Source organism: Ochotona curzoniae, unplaced genomic scaffold, assembly GCF_017591425.1.
Source record: "Ochotona curzoniae isolate NIBS_2020 unplaced genomic scaffold, NIBS_Ocur_1.0 contig_3622, whole genome shotgun sequence".
Lineage (NCBI taxonomy): Eukaryota > Metazoa > Chordata > Mammalia > Lagomorpha > Ochotonidae > Ochotona > Ochotona curzoniae.
In genome coordinates, this window is record NW_024465926.1 from 28,911,944 (window position 1) to 28,931,638 (window position 19,695).

The 19,695-nt window shown below is 37.2% G+C and overlaps 1 protein-coding gene across 2 annotated transcripts in view; it reads left to right on the forward strand.

The window, feature by feature from the left end:
* ITFG1 (integrin alpha FG-GAP repeat containing 1) overlaps window positions 1-19,695 on the forward strand; it is a 187,945-nt gene that overhangs the window by 13,883 nt on the left and 154,367 nt on the right. For both annotated transcript variants that reach the window (XM_040982758.1, XM_040982759.1), the window contains exon 6: window positions 6,381-6,475. In XM_040982758.1, coding sequence (XP_040838692.1) covers window positions 6,381-6,475 — 95 coding nt within the window. The remainder of the gene's footprint in view (window positions 1-6,380; window positions 6,476-19,695) is intronic.

Genomic DNA, 19,695 nt, shown 5'->3' on the forward strand with positions numbered 1-19,695 from the left:
GGAGTAGTTGGTATAGCTGAGTTGTTTGATAACTCTTAGTTAGGCCTTTGGTATACTTATCAAAAATTGATCAAATGAATGGCTCTAATGAATGGATTCTTATATCTTTTTGCAAGTCAGCCTTTCTGATTCCTTCCTTTCAAAGGTTTCAAAGAAGACCTTTGCAATAAATTCTGGTAACACATAATTGATTTTCAAGCATATTGTGAAAACCAACCACCAGAGATTGAGTAACCACTTGTGGAAAGGAATTAACATTGATTTACTCCAGAGGGCACCAGGCTGGATCACTCCAAAATGCTCGGGCCCTGGTCCTCTTCCTGTCACTGTTTTTTATAGAGCAGTTGCATGAACTATTTGGCACTGGTTAGGGCAAGCAATAGGGGTACAGAAGCAAATACACAGCAGTTAGCTTTGGGGCTATGACAAGCCTGGGAAAACCCCGAGTTGTTAAAGCCGGCTTTCCTTATCTGCTGGTCTTACCGTGTGACTGCTGGGCCCTTGTAAGCTTGGTTTTTAGCCACACACCAGCCGATTTCCACTTCAATGTAACTGGACAAAGAATTGAATCATTGCTATAATAAATGCCTGTTCATTCATACTTACCAATCTACCTCAAAAAGGTTTCTTTTTCTTTTTTTCTTAAAATTTATTGATTTTTATCGGAAAGTCAGATATACAGAGAGGAGGAGAGACAGAGAGGAAGATCTCTGTCCAATGGTTCACTCCCCAAGCGGCCACAGCGGCTGGAGCTGAGGCAATCCGAAGCCAGAAGCCAGGAGCTCTTCCTGGTCTCCTACATGGGTACAGGGTCCCAAGGCTTTGGGCCGTCCTGGACTGCTTTCCCAGTCCACACGCAGGGAGCTGAATGGGAAGTGGGGCCACCAGGATTAGAACCGGCGCTCATATGGGATCCCGGCACGTGCAAGGCAAGGACTTTAACCACTATTCTATCATGCTGGGCCAAATCAACAAGGTTTCTTAACATTTATATCTGTAAAAATGAAAAATAGGAATAGGCTTTCAGCTGGATCTTACTCCTAGCATTAACACACATACATACACATATATGCATGACGTTTACAACTCATCTGTTTTTTTTCAAAATATATACTTCTCTTCAAATCGTACCTTTAGTAATTATCAAACTATATGCATTTTCAAAAATTAGACACTAGTAAACTCATTAATTTTCAAATAGATCTTTATAAACATTAGAAGCATTTTTTAAAAAACAATGATTTCAGACATAATTTTGCTCAGAAAATTTATGTTAAGACTTGTTACTAGTGGGCCCGGCGCCGTGGCGCAGTTGTTAAGGTCCTCACCTTGCACGCCTGGGATCCCATGTGGGCGCCGGTTCTATCCCGGCAGCCCCACTTCCCTTCCAGCTTCCTGCCTGTGGCCCAGGAAAGCAGTCGAGGACAGCCCAAAGCTTTGGGACCCTGCACTCGCGTGGGAGACCCGGAAGAGGCTCCTGGCTTCGGACGGCATAGCATCGACCATTGCACTCACTTGGGGAGTGAATCATTGGACAGAAGATCTTCCTCTCTGCCTCTCCTCCTCTCTGTATATCCGCCTCTCCAATAAAAATAAAATAAATCTTTAAAAAAATAATTTGTTACTAGTAAGACTTAAGATTTTTAAAACATTTTACTTCATAATGAAATTTTTTATAAAACTTAAATAGAAGTTCAAATTAAAGGATTTAGGGAAAAGTACAACATTTCTGGATATTACAGACTTGGTTTTTTGGATCTTTACAAATAATGACTCCATTTTGTATTTATATTCCATTAGATACATGTTTGAAAGTAATTGTTTATTATTTTATGTTAACCTTGCAATAATTCTATTAACTTCAGAGATCATCTATATTGAAACTACAGTATGAAAAGTGCTAGATCATTGTATTAGAAATGGATTTGTAAATTCGGGACTACATAGATATTCAAAGTCCTTTCAGAGTATATCTAAGAAAAAATGTTGGAAGGGCACTGGACTAAATAACAATAAATAATAATTTTGGCCAAACAGCTTCTTCATGCCATGCTTGTCTCCTAATACCTGGTTTTATTGGCTCTCAAATAATAATAATTGAAAATTGGGTGGATTACCAGGCAGGCATGTCAAAGAGTGGTTACTATGGGCAACCAAAAATTACTGTTGACATTAATTCTATTTAATTTCATCCTTTGATAAATACTATTCTTTGAGATGAAGGGTGAGGATATCTAGTATTACATGTTGCCATTCTTATGTTTTCTGTGGCGGGGAGAAGCTTACAACTGAAATCTTCTACACAGGTCAAAAAATGTCACAAGATAGACTCAACATAGTTTAGAGCTGCCATTTTCTCATCTTTGCTGCTTCTTCCTTTATAATCAGAGAAGTTTGTAATTGTAACCTTAACCTTCAAATACAGTTGAACACAAATATGAAAAGATTAGAGTATAAATGAATTCAGTTGCTTAAAAATATGTTAAGATTCTTATTGCTAAAAGTTTACACAGAGCAACTTTAATGGTATAAAGAAAAATGATTTTTATTTTCATCTATGAATTTTTAGGTGACCTAATTCTGATGCATAATTGCATGTATATATATATATATATATACATATATTCAGTTTTAGCTGGGTTTTTTTTCCTGGACTTTTTAAAAATTATTTATTTATTTTTATTAATTACATTGAATTATGTGACACAGCTTCATAGGCTCTGGGATTCCCCCAACCCCTCCCCATACCCTCTTCCCATGGTGGATTCCTCCACCTTGTTGCTGTGTTACATTTCAAATTCAGTCAAGATTCTTTCATTGCAAGTGTATACCAAGCATAGTGTCCAGCATCATATTGTCCAGGTAAATTCATCGAGTTTTAGCTGTTCTTAAAGGATACAACCAAAGCAAACAATCCCTTCTTCTCCACATATAAAGCCTAAGGTAGCTACTGCCTTTATGGGATGTGAGTGTAGAATTTTTTTTTTAATTTCTGTTTTTATTTTAGTTTATGTTTACATAGTAGATCAGGGTGGGAAGGATCCAGGTTTAGGGAGAAGTGGCTGTGATCATTGTTTCCAAGCTTTCTATATCTTCTTCCCATTTCTGCTGGGGAGAGGGGAGATAAGGGGATAGACCATACTCGGTCTCCCAGTCATCCCCAGTACCTGAGGATTGGGAAGGGCCACCTGGTAGCAACCCAGAGTCACAATGGTGCATGTTCCAAAAGTTCTGCCCAGATGGATGTGATAGTCTCTGAATGCTGTCAGTCTCACTGATCACTGGATGAGGGATCCCTTCCAATTTCCATTGGCTTATAGACATGAACACCATGAACTTTATAGTCTCCAGTCATCCAGATATTTGCTGTCACCATTTGGCTGGGGTAGTTGTCCATATGTTCTGTTCTCTTTTGTTTCTGCCTGTTTTCATATCCTGCCTGTGTCAGGTCCATCCATATTGTACTATGTATCAGTTTTTCAGTCCTTCTATAGCCAAGTAATATTCCATTCTGTCTATATTATCCCCTGGAATCCATAGGGCCTGGTTCCAGGACTGTCAGCCACACCCTCTCCCTCCCTACATACATACCCTACAGTCCCCAAATTTGTCCCTTATATAATGGCAAAATATTTTGGTATAACATACATAATTTTTTGATACTTTAAACCATCTGGAGGTTATTTGTAATACCCAATAGAATGTAAATTATCTCCCATCCAAGTACTAACCTGGCCTGACTCTGCTTAGCTTCTGGGATGAAATAGAATTGGGCACATTCAGGGTAGCATGGCCATAGAATAGAATGTAATTTGTAATACCTATTAAAATGTAAGTTTGTCCACAATTTTTTTAAAATTAAATGACAAGAAAATAATCTGCACATGTGCAGTAGAGATGCAATTTTTGTTTTAACATTTTCATTCTGCACCAACTATGACAGCATAGGTAGAAAACCAAGGGTCACTTGCATGACATTTTATCTATGTAACACACTGTTACTGGTTGTATGCTATAGTTCTACTTTTTGATGTTGTGAATAGCTCTACTAAAAGAACTCATGTAAAAGTGTTTGTTTAGATGCTTATTTTCATCTGTTTTGTGTTTATACTTAGGTGTAGAAATGTAACTTCATGTAGTAATTCTAAATTTAACTTTTTAAAGAGCTGCCAAACAATTTTCTAAAGCAGCTGCAATACTTTACATTCCTTTTTGTAAAAAGATTTATTTATATTTGTTTGAAAGGCAGATATACAAAGAGGAGGAGAGAGAGAGAGGAAGATATTCCCCAAGTGGCTTCAATGGCCAGAGATGAGCCGATCAGAAGCCATGAGATTTTCCAGGTCTCCCATGCAGATGCAGGATTCCAAGGATTTTGGCCATTCTCAGCTGCTTTCCCAGGCCACAAACAGGGACCTTGATGGGAAGCGGTGCCACTGGGATTAGAACTGGCTTCCATATGGGATCCCAGTGCATTCAAGGCAAAGAGTTTAGCTGCTAGGCTATCATACTGGGCCGAGTTCCTTACATTCCTAACAGCAATGCATAAATTTCTGGTTTTTTTTTTTAATTGTTGTTATTACTATCCTAATAGTTTTGAGTTAATTTCTCATTGTAGTTCTGATTTTCATTCCCCTAGTGCCTGGTAATATTGTCTGTTGATGTGTTTGATGGTTGTATATATTTCTTCTTTGAAGAAATGTCTAGCCCTTTGTCAAATTTGAAATTAGTTTGTCTTTCTGTCTTTGAGTTGGGAAACTACTTTTACAGTCTAGTTACTAGATCTGTGTGTATGATTTGCAAGTATTTTCTCCCATTCCATTAGTGTGTGTTTTTACTTTCTTGATTGTGTCCATTGTTGCACAGATGTTTTCAACTTTGATTGGTTTAATAATCTTTTTTCTTCTTTTGTTGCTTAATTCTTAAGTGTCAGATTTAATAGCCTGATGTCAAATCAATGATCATGAAGATGTACCCCTATGTAACTTTCACAGTTTTCATTTACAAGTGTTTTTAATATTGTTTGAGTGATGAAGGCAGAGAGAAAGAAAGAAAACACGAGTGCGTATGCACCCAAGAGCAAACTCCACTCTGCTTGTTCAGTCACACGAGGCATGCAGCAGCCAGGTCTGACCCAAGGCGAAGCATATCAAAATGCTCATCAGCGGATGAGTGGATGCACAAAATATGTACAGCCTTTCTCTCTGTAAATCCAATAAAAATAAATAAAATCTGGAAAAACGATGGGTGATCTAGAGCTGGCATGATACAGCTTATCTGGCTAATCCTCAGCATGCAAGTGTCAGAATTTCATATGGCACCACTTTGTGTCCTGGCTGTTCCACTTCCCGTCCAGCTCCCTCCTTGTTGCCTGGGAAAACAGTGGAGGATGGCCCTAAGCCTTCGGACCCTGCACCTGCATGGGAGAACTAGAAGTTCCTGGCTCCTGGCTTCAGATAGACTCAGCTCCGGCCATTACAACTATTTGAGGGGTGAACCAGCAGAAAGAAGAGCTTTCTCTGTACTTCTCCTTCTCTTTGTAAAATCTACCTTTAAGATAAAAATTATTATTTAGCCTGGCAGTGTAGCCTAGCGGTTACAGTCCTCGTCTTGCACATGCTGGGATCCCATTAGGCCGCCAGTTCCAATCCCAGCAGCCCTGCTTCCCATCCAGCTCCCTGCATGTAGCCTGGGAAAGCAGTCAAAGATGGCCCAAAGTCTTGGGAACCTGTACCATGTGGGAGACCTGGAAGAAGCTTCTCGCTTCTGGCTTCAGATCAGATCAGCACCTGCCCGTTGTGGCCACTTAGGGAGTGAACCATCGGATGGAAGATCTTCCTCTTTGTCTCTCCTCCTCTCTGTATGTCTGACTTTCCAACAAAATTAAAGTAAACCATTAAAAATAAATAAATACAAATTATTATCTAAAAATATATATGCATAGCCAGATAATAGAATATTATTCCACCATAAAGAGAGCAGAAATACTGAAATATTCTGAAGCAATCTAAGTGAAAGTGAGATCCCACAAGTTCTTTTTTGTGTGATTCCACTTATAGGAAATATCCTAAATAGGGAAAAGTATAGAGATGGAAGGCAAATTACTAGTTTCTAGGTGCTAGAAGGAGGGGGAATTAGAGAGGGACCAGTGAATGTGGGTTTTTCATTGGTTATGATAAAAATGTTTTCAGGTTGAAAGATGTTGGTATATTGCAAACACACTAATAACCATGATAACTATAAAAGAGTGGGGTTTATGATATGTGGAATATATTTCAAAATAACTTCAAAATATTTTACATGCATGAATATTTTTGCATTTTCAAACTATGTTCATTAGATATTTATCTTAACAATGTGATTTTTGTGTTCCTATGCAGAAATTTATCTTGGCATCCTGCATTGACAACTGAAAGCAAAATGCGAATTCCACATTCTCATGCATTTATTGATATGACTGAAGATTTTACAGCAGGTGAGTTGCAAAAATATGAAATATTTGTTTTCATCTGTACCCTCCCTAGATTCTGATAGCCACTGTTCTACTTTCTACTTCTGTAATATCATGTTTTAGCTTCCACATCCAAAGCTGCTTCGTAAGTTCACGGAAAATCCATATATAAATAATTATGGGGGTGAGCGGGCTGGGGTTGTGGCCTCACTTGCAGCATGCACATCCCACATGGGTGCCATTTGGAGCTCTGGCTCTCCCACTTCTGTCTTTAGTTCTGGGAAACCAGTTCAGGATGGCCCACATGCTTGTGCTCTCACAGCCACATGGGAGATCTAAATGAAAGTCCTGGGTTCTCCCTGATCCTGCCCAGTCCTTGTTATTTGGGGAGTCAACAGGCAGCTAGAAGGTCTGTATCTCTGTATCTCTCTCTCTAAATGCCTTTCAAATGAATACAATCTAAAGACTACATTTGGTGGAGGCTCGGGGTGACTGTGCTGTGATTAAAGTACTGCTTGAGATGCCAGCTTCTCAATATGAATACCATTTTGAGTTTTGGCTGCTCCACTTCTGATCCAGCTCCCTACTAAAGGTCTGGAAAAAACCAGCAGAATGTAGCACCATTGTTTATCCCCCTTCCATTTCCTTGGGAGACAGCAGTAGAGTTCAAGGCTGCTGGTTTTGGCTTGACTGGCCTGATGTGGCCTAACCTGGCTAGTCTACTCTACCTTTCTATCTCTTCTCTGTCTCTGCCCTTCAAGTAAATATGAAAATATTTTTTTAAATTACACATCTATTTTTAAATTTATGCTGAATGAGCTTATCTTTAATTCCATTTTTCCATGAACTCTGAGAAGAACCCTTGCATAACTGAGAATTTCTTTCTGTCAGTCACCTCACATTGAGTACTCCAGTTTCATCCATATTGCCACAACTGATGTAATTTCATTTTTTCTTAATACTGAAAAATGTTCCATGCTGTATTTTTGTTACATTTCCTTTATGCATTCATTAGGCAGTAAATTTTTGTAATAATTTATCTTTACTTTCGTGACCAATTCTGCAATAAACATGCCTTTTTAACATATGATTTTAGTAACATTAGATAGAAGCTCAGTAGTGCAGTGCTAGAGATCATATAACAGCTTTATTTCTAGTTGTTTTTTTTTAAAGGAACTGCAATACTGTTTTCTATGATGACCACATTGTAAAATTACATTCTCATCAACAATACGTGAATGTCCCCTTTTCTCTGTATCTTTAGTGACATTTTCTAGTTTAATTTCTTTTTTGTAAGATCCATTCAAATCAGAATGAAATGATACTTCATTGTGGTTTCCGTTATGCTTTCCTATTGATTGGTGGTTTGCACATTGTTTCATGTACCTCTGAGCAGTTTTCCTATCTTCCTGAGAAATGTCTCTTTAACTCCTAGCTGTTTGTAATTGGAATATTTATTTTTTGCTATGTAATGATTTCATTTTTTATACATTCTAGAAATTAATGTGTTGTCAGATCATTTACATATGTTTTCTCTCATTTGTTCTCGTCTTCTTTATCAGATATTACTTGTTGCCTGTATTTTGGGAGTCACAGCCAAAAGAAATCTTTGCCCAGACAAATGTCCTGAAACTTTTTTTCAGTGTTTGCTTCTTGTTTCAAAGTACTGTAGTTTCAGTTTCCATCTGTGATCCATCTTGGATTATTTTTTCATAGTGTAAGAAGTGAGGGTCTGTTTTCTTTCATCTGCATATGGATAACTAGTTTAATCAACACTATGTGTTGAAGATACTTTCAATACATGTACAAGTTACCATTGTCCACAATCTGTTGGCTACAAACATAGGTATTTATATCTAGGTTTTCTGTTACGTGTCGTTGTTCTGTTTTTGTTTTAATGCCAATATTTTCATTGCCAAAGCTAGGTAGGATGCTTTGAAGACAGATATTAATAATGCTCAGAATAACATTAACTATTTGAATTTCTTTTGGTGGTGCCACACATATTTGATTTTGGATTTAATTTGTTGAAGCATGTAAATTGGTATTTTATCTAGGCATTACACTATATATATTGATTTTTTTGGAAGTTATGAACATTTTGATAAAGTTAATTCTTCAACTCCAGGACATAAGAACTTTTTTCATTTCATGTGTATCATCTTCAGTTTCTTTTGTCAGCATTTTGTAATTTTATTATACAAGTCATTTACTTCTCTTCTCACTTGATCTTAGCCAAAAGGCCGAGAAGCGATTTTTACTTCTCTTCTCAAATTTATTCTGAAGATTTCTTTTTTTTACTTTCTGGTAGCTGCTATGTGAAGTCAAACATATCTTAAATGTTGATTTTATACCTTGTACATTACCAAATTTCTTTTGTCACTTTAGCTACATTTTTGTGATTTTCTTTACTAATTGATCTTTTTTTATATAAAATCATGTCACGGATTATTTGACCTCCTCCTTGACTAACTGAGTACCTCTTATTTCTGTGTCTTATCTAATTGCTTGGCTAAGACTTCCGTTACCTTTCCAAAATAAATGATGAAAATGGACACGTTTGTCTTGTTCCTCGTGTTAGAGAAAACGATTTCAGCTTTTCCCCGCTTGGTGTGGTGTAAGCTCTGAGTTTTTTATTTCTGGTCTCTACCCTGTTAGGTACATTACTTCTGTGCCTGTTTGTGTTATTCTCAGACTTTTTATCATGAAGTAATTCTGGGCAATGCTTTATCTGTGTCTAATTAGATGATTTTGTTTTTATATCCTGTATTCTGTGGGTTTTGTTTTTTAACGATCTACTTAGTTTTATTGGAAAAGCAGATTTACAGAGAGAAGGAGAGACAGAATGAAAGCTTTTCCATCTGCTGGTTCATTCCCCAAATGGCTGCAAAGTCAGAGTCAAGCAGATCTGAAACGAGGAGCAAGGAACTTCTTCTAGGTCTCCAACACCAGGTGCAGGGTCCCAAGGACTTGCACAATCCATCACTGCTTTCCCAGACTACAGGCAGAGAGCTGGATGGGAAGTGGAGCAACCAGGATACAAACTGGCACGCTTACACGATTATGGGGCTTGCACGTGTAGGATTAGCGTGATGAAATATGACACCAAGCCCCTATCCGTAATTTTGTGAATGTGATAAGCTGTGCTTATTCAATTTAGTATGGTGAAACATCCTTCAGTCTTTGGAATAGATTCCACATGATTGTGCGGGGTAATCTTATTTATGGGCTTTCTGATTTTATTCACAATTATTTTATTGAAATTTTTGTTTGTTTTTGTATTCAAAAAGGGAAGTTTTGTTGTGGTTTTCTTTTCTTGCTATGTTCTGATTTTGGTTTTAGACTAATCCTAGTTTGCAGAGTAAATGTAGAATGTTCCCTTCCTTTCATTATATTAATATAGTTTGAAAAAGAAGTTATTTGAAACTAACATGCAACAGTGAAGGCATCTATTACTTGACTTTTCTTATTTTGGGTTCTAAGCATTAAAGACTCCCATCCTGCAGCTTATTATTAATTTATTCCTATTGTCTTATATCCTCATGGCTCCATTGTGGAAGTTGTATATGTCCTGAAATTTATCCATTTCTGTTTGTTAATTTACAATTATTTATTATACTCCCTAGAGTGATCCTTTATATTTCTGTGTTAAGATTACTTGCAATTTAAAAATTTATGTAGATCTTTCTTTTTTCTTTAATAATCAACTAATTTGGATTTGATTATTCTTCTCTACCTTTTTGTGTTCTGATATTAGGTTGTTTACTAGAATCTTCATTATTATTAAATGTGTTTTATTATTTTATTATATAGTTCCATAGGTTCTGGGATTTCCCTTCTCCCTTCCACACCACCTCCCATTGATTTCCCCTATAACATTACAGTAGTATAGTTTTTCAAAAACAGTCATAATTCCATTATTTGAATATTTAAGTGTATCCTGACATTATAGCTACACACAATGGCAGACAGTCCAGCATCCTTTTGTGAAGATATATTTAACATTGGGATCGCTTCTTTGATTTAGAAGTAGAGATGCGTAATGCATTGTATCTTCGCACCTGAATATGATAGTCTTTATTACACAGTTACTATACATCCCCTTAAATTAAAATGCATTAAAAAATCAACAACAGGAAGAAAAAGTAGAATTAACAACGTGAAGTTAAGTAACATGCTGCTAAATGAGCAATGTGTCACTGAATAAATGCAAAAGAAAATCAAAAACCCTTTGAACCAAATGATGCTACTCTGTGACCTATGAGTCAATGAGAAATTAAAAACTGTTTTAAATGAATGAAAATAATAACATCAGTTCTTCTCAGATTTAGCAAAAACAGTATTGAAATGGCTATTGATCTTGTATTTTACATGAATGTTGCCTTATATCAGAGAGAACATATGATATTTGTACCACTGAGCATAATGGGCTCTAGTTGAATTATTTGGTTGCAAATGGTAGAATTTAATTCATTTCAATGGCTGAGTAGTGTTTCTTGGAGTAAATGTACCACATTTTCTTTGTCTACTCCCCTGTACTACCCTCCACTCCCACCAACAGTGAAGGAGGGTACCTTTCTTCCCATATCCACACCAGCAGGTATTTCTAGTGGAGTTCTGAATGTAGGCCAATCTCACTAGAGTTAGGTGCAACCACAATGTGATTTTCATTTATATTTCCCTGACAGCTTGGGAGCATGAGCATTTTTTCATCTGTCTATTAGCCATTTGAATTTGTGCTTTTGAAAAATGCTCATTTCCTTTGCCCATTTCTTCACAGGATTGTTTATTTTGCTGTTGTTGAGTTTCTGAAGCTCTTTGTAAATCCTGGACATTAGTCCCCTATTGGTTGTGCAGTGTGCAAAGATTTTCTCCCATTCTACTGGTTGCTTCTTCACTTTATTGATCATTTCCTTTGCTGTACATAAGCTTTTTAGCTTTGTAGTCCCATTTGTTTGTTTTGACTTTGACTACCTGTGCTTTTGGTGTCTTTTTTCAAGAAGTCTTTCCCGATTCCTCTATCTTGAAGAATGCTTCCTGTGTTTTCTTCCAAGAGTGTAATGGTTTCTGGGTACAGATTTAGGTCATTGATCCATTTAGACCTGATTTTTGTGTAAGATGACAGGTGGGGTCTTGGTTCTTACCTCTGCAGGCTGCTATCTAGTTGTCCTAACAGCATTTGTTGAAGAGACCAGGCCATTTCCCTGGATTATTTTCAATTCTCTTATTGAAGATTAGTTGGCTGTACATGTGTGGGCTCCCTTCTGGGATTTCTGTTCTGTTCCCTTGATCATCTTTGTTTCCTTATCAGTACCAGACTGTTTTTGATGACCAGTGCTCTGCAGTATGTCTTGAGGTCTGGAATTGTGATTCCTCTAGTTCAGTTTTTATTTTTCAGGATAGCTTTAGCTATTCATGGTCTTTTGTGTTTCCAGTTGAACTTTTATATCATCTTTTCTAGTTCGGAGAAGAATGTTGTTAGGATTTTGGTTGGAATTGCATTCAATCTGTATGTTACTTTTGGTAATATGGACATTTTGCTGATGTTCATCCTACCGATCCATGATATAAGTTTCTACATCTTTTAATATATTCTTCTCTTTCTTTTTTTACTATTTTGTTAATTTAATCAAAAGTACTTCCACATCTTGGGTTAGGTTAATTCTGTACTTAGAAGTTTTTTTCTCACCCATGGACTTACTTGTGTATACTACTGCCATCAATTTGTGTTCAATAATTTTGTATCCTGCTACCCTTCCAAGTTCTCTTATGAGTTTCAATAGCCTCTTTTTTTTTTAAAGATTTATTTATTTATTGGAAAGTCAGATATACAAAGAGGAGGAGAGACAGAGAGGAAGATCTTCTGTCCGATGATTCACTCCCCAAGTGACTGCAATGGCCGGAGCTGTGCTGATTCGAAGCCAAGATCCAGGAACTTCGCAAGGGTGCAGGATCCCAAAGCTTTGGGCCATCCTCAGCTGCTTTCCCAGGCCACAAGCAAGGAGCTGGATGGGAAGTGGAGCTGCCGAGATTAGAACCGGTACCCATATGGGACCCCAGGGTGTTCAAGGCGAGGCTTTAGCCACTAGGCTACCGCTGGGCCCTCCAATAGCCTCTTGATCAAATCTTTTACTTCTGCTATGTAGAATCATGTCATCTGCAAACAGGTATTTTAATTCCTCAGTTATGATTTGGATTCCTTTTCATTTCTTTTCCTGTTTTACCATTCAATAGCTTTAGCCAGGACTTCCAATGCTGTATCGAATAGCAGTGCAGACAGTGGATATCCTTTTCTAGTTCCAGATCCTAGTGCAAAAGCTTCCAGTCTTTTCCCATTTAGTATAATGCCGGTATTGGATATTTTGTATATCCAGTATTTTGTATATTCATGTGTTGTGGAATGTTCCTTCTGTGCCTGTCTTATTTAACATTTTTAGCATGAAGTGGTACTGGATTTTCTCTGCACCTATTGAAATGATCATATGGTTTTTATTTTTCATTTTGCTGATGTGGTATGTCACAATTATTGATTTGTGGATATTAAAGCATCTCTGCATTCAGGCATAAGTCCCCGCTGGTCTGGGTGAATGATCGGCTGATGTGCCATTGGATCCTGATGGTTAGTGTTTTGTTGAGGATCTTTTTGTCTCTGATCATCAAGGATAATGGTCTGTAGTTCTGTTTTTCAGTTATGTCTCTGTCTAGCTTTGGTATTAAGGTGATAGGATTTCATAGAAAGAATTTGGAAAAATCACTTCTCTTTCTGTTGTTTGGACTAGCTTATGGAGGATTGGGGTTTAAATGTTTCTTCTTCAAACATTTGGTAGAATTCTGCAGTGAAGCCCTCTGACCCAGAACTTTTCTTGGTTGGGAGGGATTTATTTACTGATTCAATCTTCTGTCTCCTTTTTAAAATTTTGAATTTTAGTCTGCATTTTCCTGATTCTATCTCCATGTTGCTAGTGGAGTACCCTGTCCATGTATTCCCCTGGCATATAGTTACATTCAGTGCCTAAATGAAAGTTCAGGCTTCACTGGGTCAAGCAGTGTCAGGAATGCTTCTTAGATGTTGCTGTGTGTTTTAGTTTGTTAGGAAATACATAGTTTAAGCTCTCTTTCTTTTATGTTAAAATTGATCAATTAGCAGCCCACTTTTCCTCAGCATGGGTCATCAACTCTAATGCACTCCAGTGATTTTAATAGCTGTAATGACCATTATCGCACCCACACCCATTATTTTAGTAGAAGGTGGGAATATGTGATATGTATCTGTGGCTTTTCTGCATATATTATTAATTGGGATTTTTTTTTTTTGTAGAAAAAGGCAATCACATCATCTCTTTTGTCATTTGAAATACTGTTGTGACAGACAAGATAAATTCCTGAGTTTTTTCCCCCTTTTCCTGTTCTGCCTCCTATTTACCAGTTTTCAAACATAATTTGATTTTACAATGACATTTTTATACAACATACTAACTGCGAATGAGTGAATGAGGTTGCTGACAATAGTAAAGGTTCTTTTAAGTGTCTTCTGGGAGAATATGACAGGTCTACCTGTTATACGTGGCAGAATGAGTTAAGTGCTTATTCGTTACAAACTGCAGTACACTGAACTGGGTGGGAATAGTACCAGGAACTGTTCTTGGGACCTAAAACCCTGTACTGTTGAAATAAGAATTTAGCACATAAAAATACAGTAGAGAGTGGCATACTTCTCGTTGTCTGTAGTGACTTGTTCCTGAAGATGTGTAAAGCTGGCAGTCTGTAGGAAGGAAGACTTTTATTGTAAAATGAGTTCTGAATAGCAAGTACAGCTTAATCTTTTGCTACATTTTTAATCCTTACTTTTTTTAAATTTTTTTTTAAAGATTTATTTTTATTATTTTTTCATTGGAAAGGCAGATATACAGAGAGGAGAGACAGAGAGGAAGATCTTCCATCCGATGATTCACTCCCCAAGTGAGCACAACGGGCCGATACTATGCCGATCCGAAGCCAGGAGCCTCTTTCCGGGTCTCCCACGCGGGTGCAGGTTCCCAAAGCTTTGGGCCGTCCTCACCTGCTTTCCCAGGCCACAGGCAGGGAGCTGGAAGGGAAGCGGGGCTGCCGGGATTAGAACCGGCGCCCATATAGGATCCCAGGTGTGCAAGGCGAGGACCTTTAACCACTTGCACCACCGCGCCGGGCCCTAATCCTTACTTTTTATATAATTGCCCAAATAATTTTACTTTCAGTGGTTCTCATCCAGTTTGTGGTTGTAATATAAATCCATCCATCCTTCCTTCCTTCCTTCCTTTATTTCTACCTTTCTTTCTTTCTTCCTTCCTTCCTTCCTTTTTTTTTAAAAGATTTATTTTTATTATTATTTTTTTTTATTGGAAAGGCAAATATACAGAGAGGAGAGACAGAGAGGAAGATCTTCCGTCCGATGATTCACTCCCCAAGTGAGCGCAACGGCCAATGCTATGCCGATCCAAAGCCAGGAGCAGCTTCTGGGTCTCTACGTGGGTGCAGGGTCCCAAAGCTTTGGGCTGTCCTCAACTGCTTTCCCAGGCCACAGGCAGGGAGCTGGAAGGGAAGCAGGGCTGCTGGGATAGAACCAGGGCCCATATGGGATCCAGGGCGTGCAAGGTGAGGACCTTAACCACTTGCGCCATCGTGCCGTGGCCCCTTCCTTCCTTTCTAATTGCACTTTCTTACATTTTTTATTTACCATACTTAAGTCTCTGATGCCTTATTATCTGCTCATCTCTCTAACATTCCTATAGGAGAATTTCTGAAAGTGAAACAAATGGCTAAAATTACTGGAATCTTTAGCTTAATTTTTGTGTGGCTCTGCAGAAGGGCTTATGATTGTGCTCATCTCTGCTGCCTTTGCTAATCCAAGATATTTTTATTTTTTGAATGATTGCTAGTTGGGTGTGTAAAAAGTGATATTTCATGATAATTTGAAAATGCGGCTTTCAGGTTATTATTGAACTGGAGTTTTTGTTAATATGTAAGCTAGCCATTTCAGTATGTTTCCTTTGTGAGTTGCTCTTTTCCCTTGTTGATTGCTAGCTCTTCCTAAATTTTCTAATTTAATATTCTGTTATCCTTTCACCCGAAAGACTTTTATACCACTGGGAATTCTGATTCATGTCTTAAACAGCTTTTGAAATAATCTTCAAAGGTTGAATTTATTTAATACTCTATAAGTTATTTGACATAGTGACCTGATCACTATTGTCTCCTTCATTTCAATAATCCGTTTTAGGAAAATAAAGCCCACCATTTCAAATGGAGCCAAAATGCTATTTATCACTTAGATTGGCACATTACTTTATTCTACAAACAATTAACCATACTGTAATTTCACTTCTTCTAAGGACTAAAAGATAACTGCTTTTTAAAAATTCAGGGCTCTAGGTCTTTGTCTGACAGTGTCCAAAATATGTTCAAAATCAAGTTGAGAAAGAAATTATTTAGGAATTAGTACCTGAGGTCACTTGCATGGCTTACTTCTGTTGATATTTTTTATTTGGATAAATTTAACTGTAGATAAAGATATGTTTGGGACATCGGATATACATGCAGGCACTTAACAATTTGATGCTATGATTTATAAAAATAGGCCAGGATCAGAACCTAAAGATTGGAGATCTTCTACACTTTTGAGGGCATAGAAATGGCTGGATTTTGAACAGAATGGATTCATAGCAATAAGAGAACGAAAGGACAGTGAATGCAGAGTTTATTTTCACTTGTTTAAAAACAGCATGACTCTGGCAAATAAGCTATAGTAAACAAAGAATTAAAACTTTTTTTAAAGGATTTGTTTATTTAATGGAAAGTGTTCCAGCCAGAGTCAAAGATATTTTCATTCTTTGGTTTACTTCCCAGATGATCACAATGGCTAGAGCTGTTCTAAATCAAAATTAGGAACCAGGAATTCTTGTCAGGTCCCCTGCATGGATAGGAGGGTGTCAGGCTGTTAGGACATCTTCCACTGGTTTTCCCAGGCCATCAGCAAGACAATGCATTTGAAGTTTTCCAGCCAGAACATGAGCCAGCACCTATATCAGATACTGGTGTTACAACAGAAAAATTTACCCATTATGCCACAATGTTGGCCTCAGATATTAAAACTTTAAAATTTTTATAACTGTTTCTTTTGTTATTTTCTGAGGTGAATAATATTCAAAACTATGAACTTGCACCACTCCAACATCCTTGTATCTGCTAAAATACCACATACTTGTTATTTTTATTGTATCATCCAATGCAGGAATGTAAACTCTAGAAGGGTGGACTGTTTTCCATTATTGCTTCTCCTGTGCCTAGAACAGTGCCTGGCACCAAATAGGGATTTGATTGCTAGCTACTGTATAATAGTCACATTTTTGCTAACGTAACATAGGCCTCAGTACAGCCAATTTTACAGTACAGTGTAATTTTAACTGTTCAAATTGCACTTAATTGGTTTGCATTTTTTAGCTAGAAATGTAGCAGCTTAAAAAGGAAATGACTGATGAAACCATTGTTTGTTTGCCAGAGTTCAAACACACGTTATTTAATGGTATTTCTCTAAAAAACCGCAGGGGGATTTATCAGAAATATAAACAAATCTTAGAATCTTTGGCTTTTTTAAAATCTAAGATGATAATGAAAACAATTGTAACATTTTTCCCTACTTTTCTTTCATTTTTTTTTCTAAAAATGCAGCTTCAAATAACCTTTGGATATCACAAAGCTATCTTATGAATCATTTCTAAATGCATTCAGCTTGAACTGGTTCAAATCCTGTTCTGAATAATAGTTGATCTGTATCAGCAGAGATGAAGAGACATGTTTGCTAAAAGCTGCGATTGTTTTTGATGTTATCCTTTATGTTCTTTGATATAGATGAAGCACTAGAGAAACAGTAATAGAAAAAGTGTTACTGCAGGTCTGCTCTAACTCCTCTGATAGTTATACACGTTGACTCGTGGAGTAAACACTTTTCAGAGAAACTGTCCAATAATATCCTGGTATAGCAATGTTCTGCTGACTTATTTCATAGCCGTGAACGCCATTGTTAGTACCATGGTGTAATCCAAGGACAGCCACTCCTGCTCCCATCCTTCCCCCCAGAGAAAGTCTGTTAGAACGTAGAATATTAGAGCATGGATATTTGGTGTAGCACTTAAGATATCACTTGCTCCGCTCACTTCGTGTAGCAAAACCCTAGATTTGAGTACTGGCTGTGCTTCCAGTTCCAGCTTCCTGATGTTGCACATCCTAGGAGACGGGAGATAAAAGCTCAGGTACTTGTGCCATCTAATTTTTGAAATCTTTGGTATTTTTGAGACTTTTACATAGTGTCACATCAGTTTGTGTAAATGAATGAACACATTAGAGAAGCTCAGAAATCTGCTCTTATTTCCCTTCTAAACTTTATGAGTTGTGGGCATCTTCACATTTCAACACTAGATATTTAGTATGCACCTGGGAAGAATACCAAAAATACTGTTACCAATATAAGAAGGTTAGTGGTAATTCCTTCTTATCAGTTGATAACCAGCACATGCTCACATTTTCTCAATTAGCCTAAGCAGCTTATTGATAATTTCTTTTCTTCCCTATTTGGATCTAGGCAAAACCTGCATACACATATATTTAGTAGTTATTGTTCCATGATCTTTCTTTATCTAACCATAGGGTCACCTTGTTATGAAACAGAATTTAATAACATTTTTGAAAAGCTCAATCACTTTTTATAGACTGTCTTACATTCTGGAATGATCTAATCATTTTCACCTATTGAAAAATTAGAAGGTACTTCATAAAACATATTGCTGACATGCTATGTTTTGACAAACTAGAAGAACCTGTGTGTGGGGGCGATAAGTGGGTATATGTGTGTTATGAGTAAATAGCAACATAAACTACAAATGTGGTCTTTTAAAAATATGAAGATAAAGTGTAACAAGTGTTTATTTTACTCATTTTCACAGAGTATGTATTAATAAGATTTGTCATCTTTTGAAAAACATTTCTAATGTTACTCATAAAATAGTGCAGTGTATTCATCGAAGTAATGCCATAGAATTTCTGGCTTTGACTCACATAACAGGTGACATTTATTCCTTGAAATATGGTTTATTTTCCATCTATTAAAAATACAACTGTGTTTCAGTCCATAGATACATTACACATTTCCTCCTTGGTTCTGTACAAATATAAAAATTTGATGCTCATTTGTGTTTTGTGATTAAACCGGCCTCTTTATGTGGGTGACCAGTTAGGTCATTTAAATCACTAACCAGTAAATTGACTCTAAAAAGCTATTGATATTGAATGAAATAAGTGTACCTAATTGGGTATGACACCAAATGGAAGTATTTGTGAAATACATGTAGTCACAGAAGAACACTGAATTTAAGAAACATGAACAAAGGCTTTGGGTGCCTAGAGCTGGAACCCTGTGAGGAGCACTGGCCAGCGATCCCAATGTGTACACCTTTGGGTTCTTTTCTTCAGAGCCTAGCTTGTAAGCAGCTCCTTTTTTTTAAATTTCCCCTAGAGAGTATAATTTATAAAAATCAGGAAACTACCACATATACTGATATGGTGGTGCTAGAATTTTTTTTTATTTAATGATTTTCAAAATGTATTCGTTTATGTGAAACAGTTACTTGGAGAGACCCTCCACCCACTTTTTCATTCCCCACATGGCCACAAAGGCCAGGGCTGTGTTCATCCAAGTCTCCTTCCTGACTGGCAGGGGTGCAAGCACTTCGCCCATCTTCTTGTGCTGTTATTAGGCCATTGACAGCAATCTGGATCTAAAGTGCAGCAGCCAGGACAAAAATACATGTTCCTATGGGATGCCTGCATTGCAAACTTGATCTTTACCTACAGTGCCACAATGCTGGCCCCTTAAATGTTTCTTACTTAATAGGAAAATTTAGTAGGAAAATAGTTATAGCATATCTATATATACTTAGTTATACCATGTTTGGGTCTATAAATATTCTTTTTGTTTTTTCATAATAATTACATGGTTGATTAGGATGGGAAAGAGCAACGGTTAGGGATAACTGGGTGAAATCATTGTTTCCAAATTTGCTATTTATTCTTGTTTCTGGGGGAAGGGGAAGGATAAAGCCATACCCAGCTTCCCATATGTCCCAATACCCAGGGATGGGGAACTGCCACTTGATATCAACCCAGGGTCCCAGTGTATGCATGTTCTGAATGTTCTGACCAAGTGGTTTGGATAA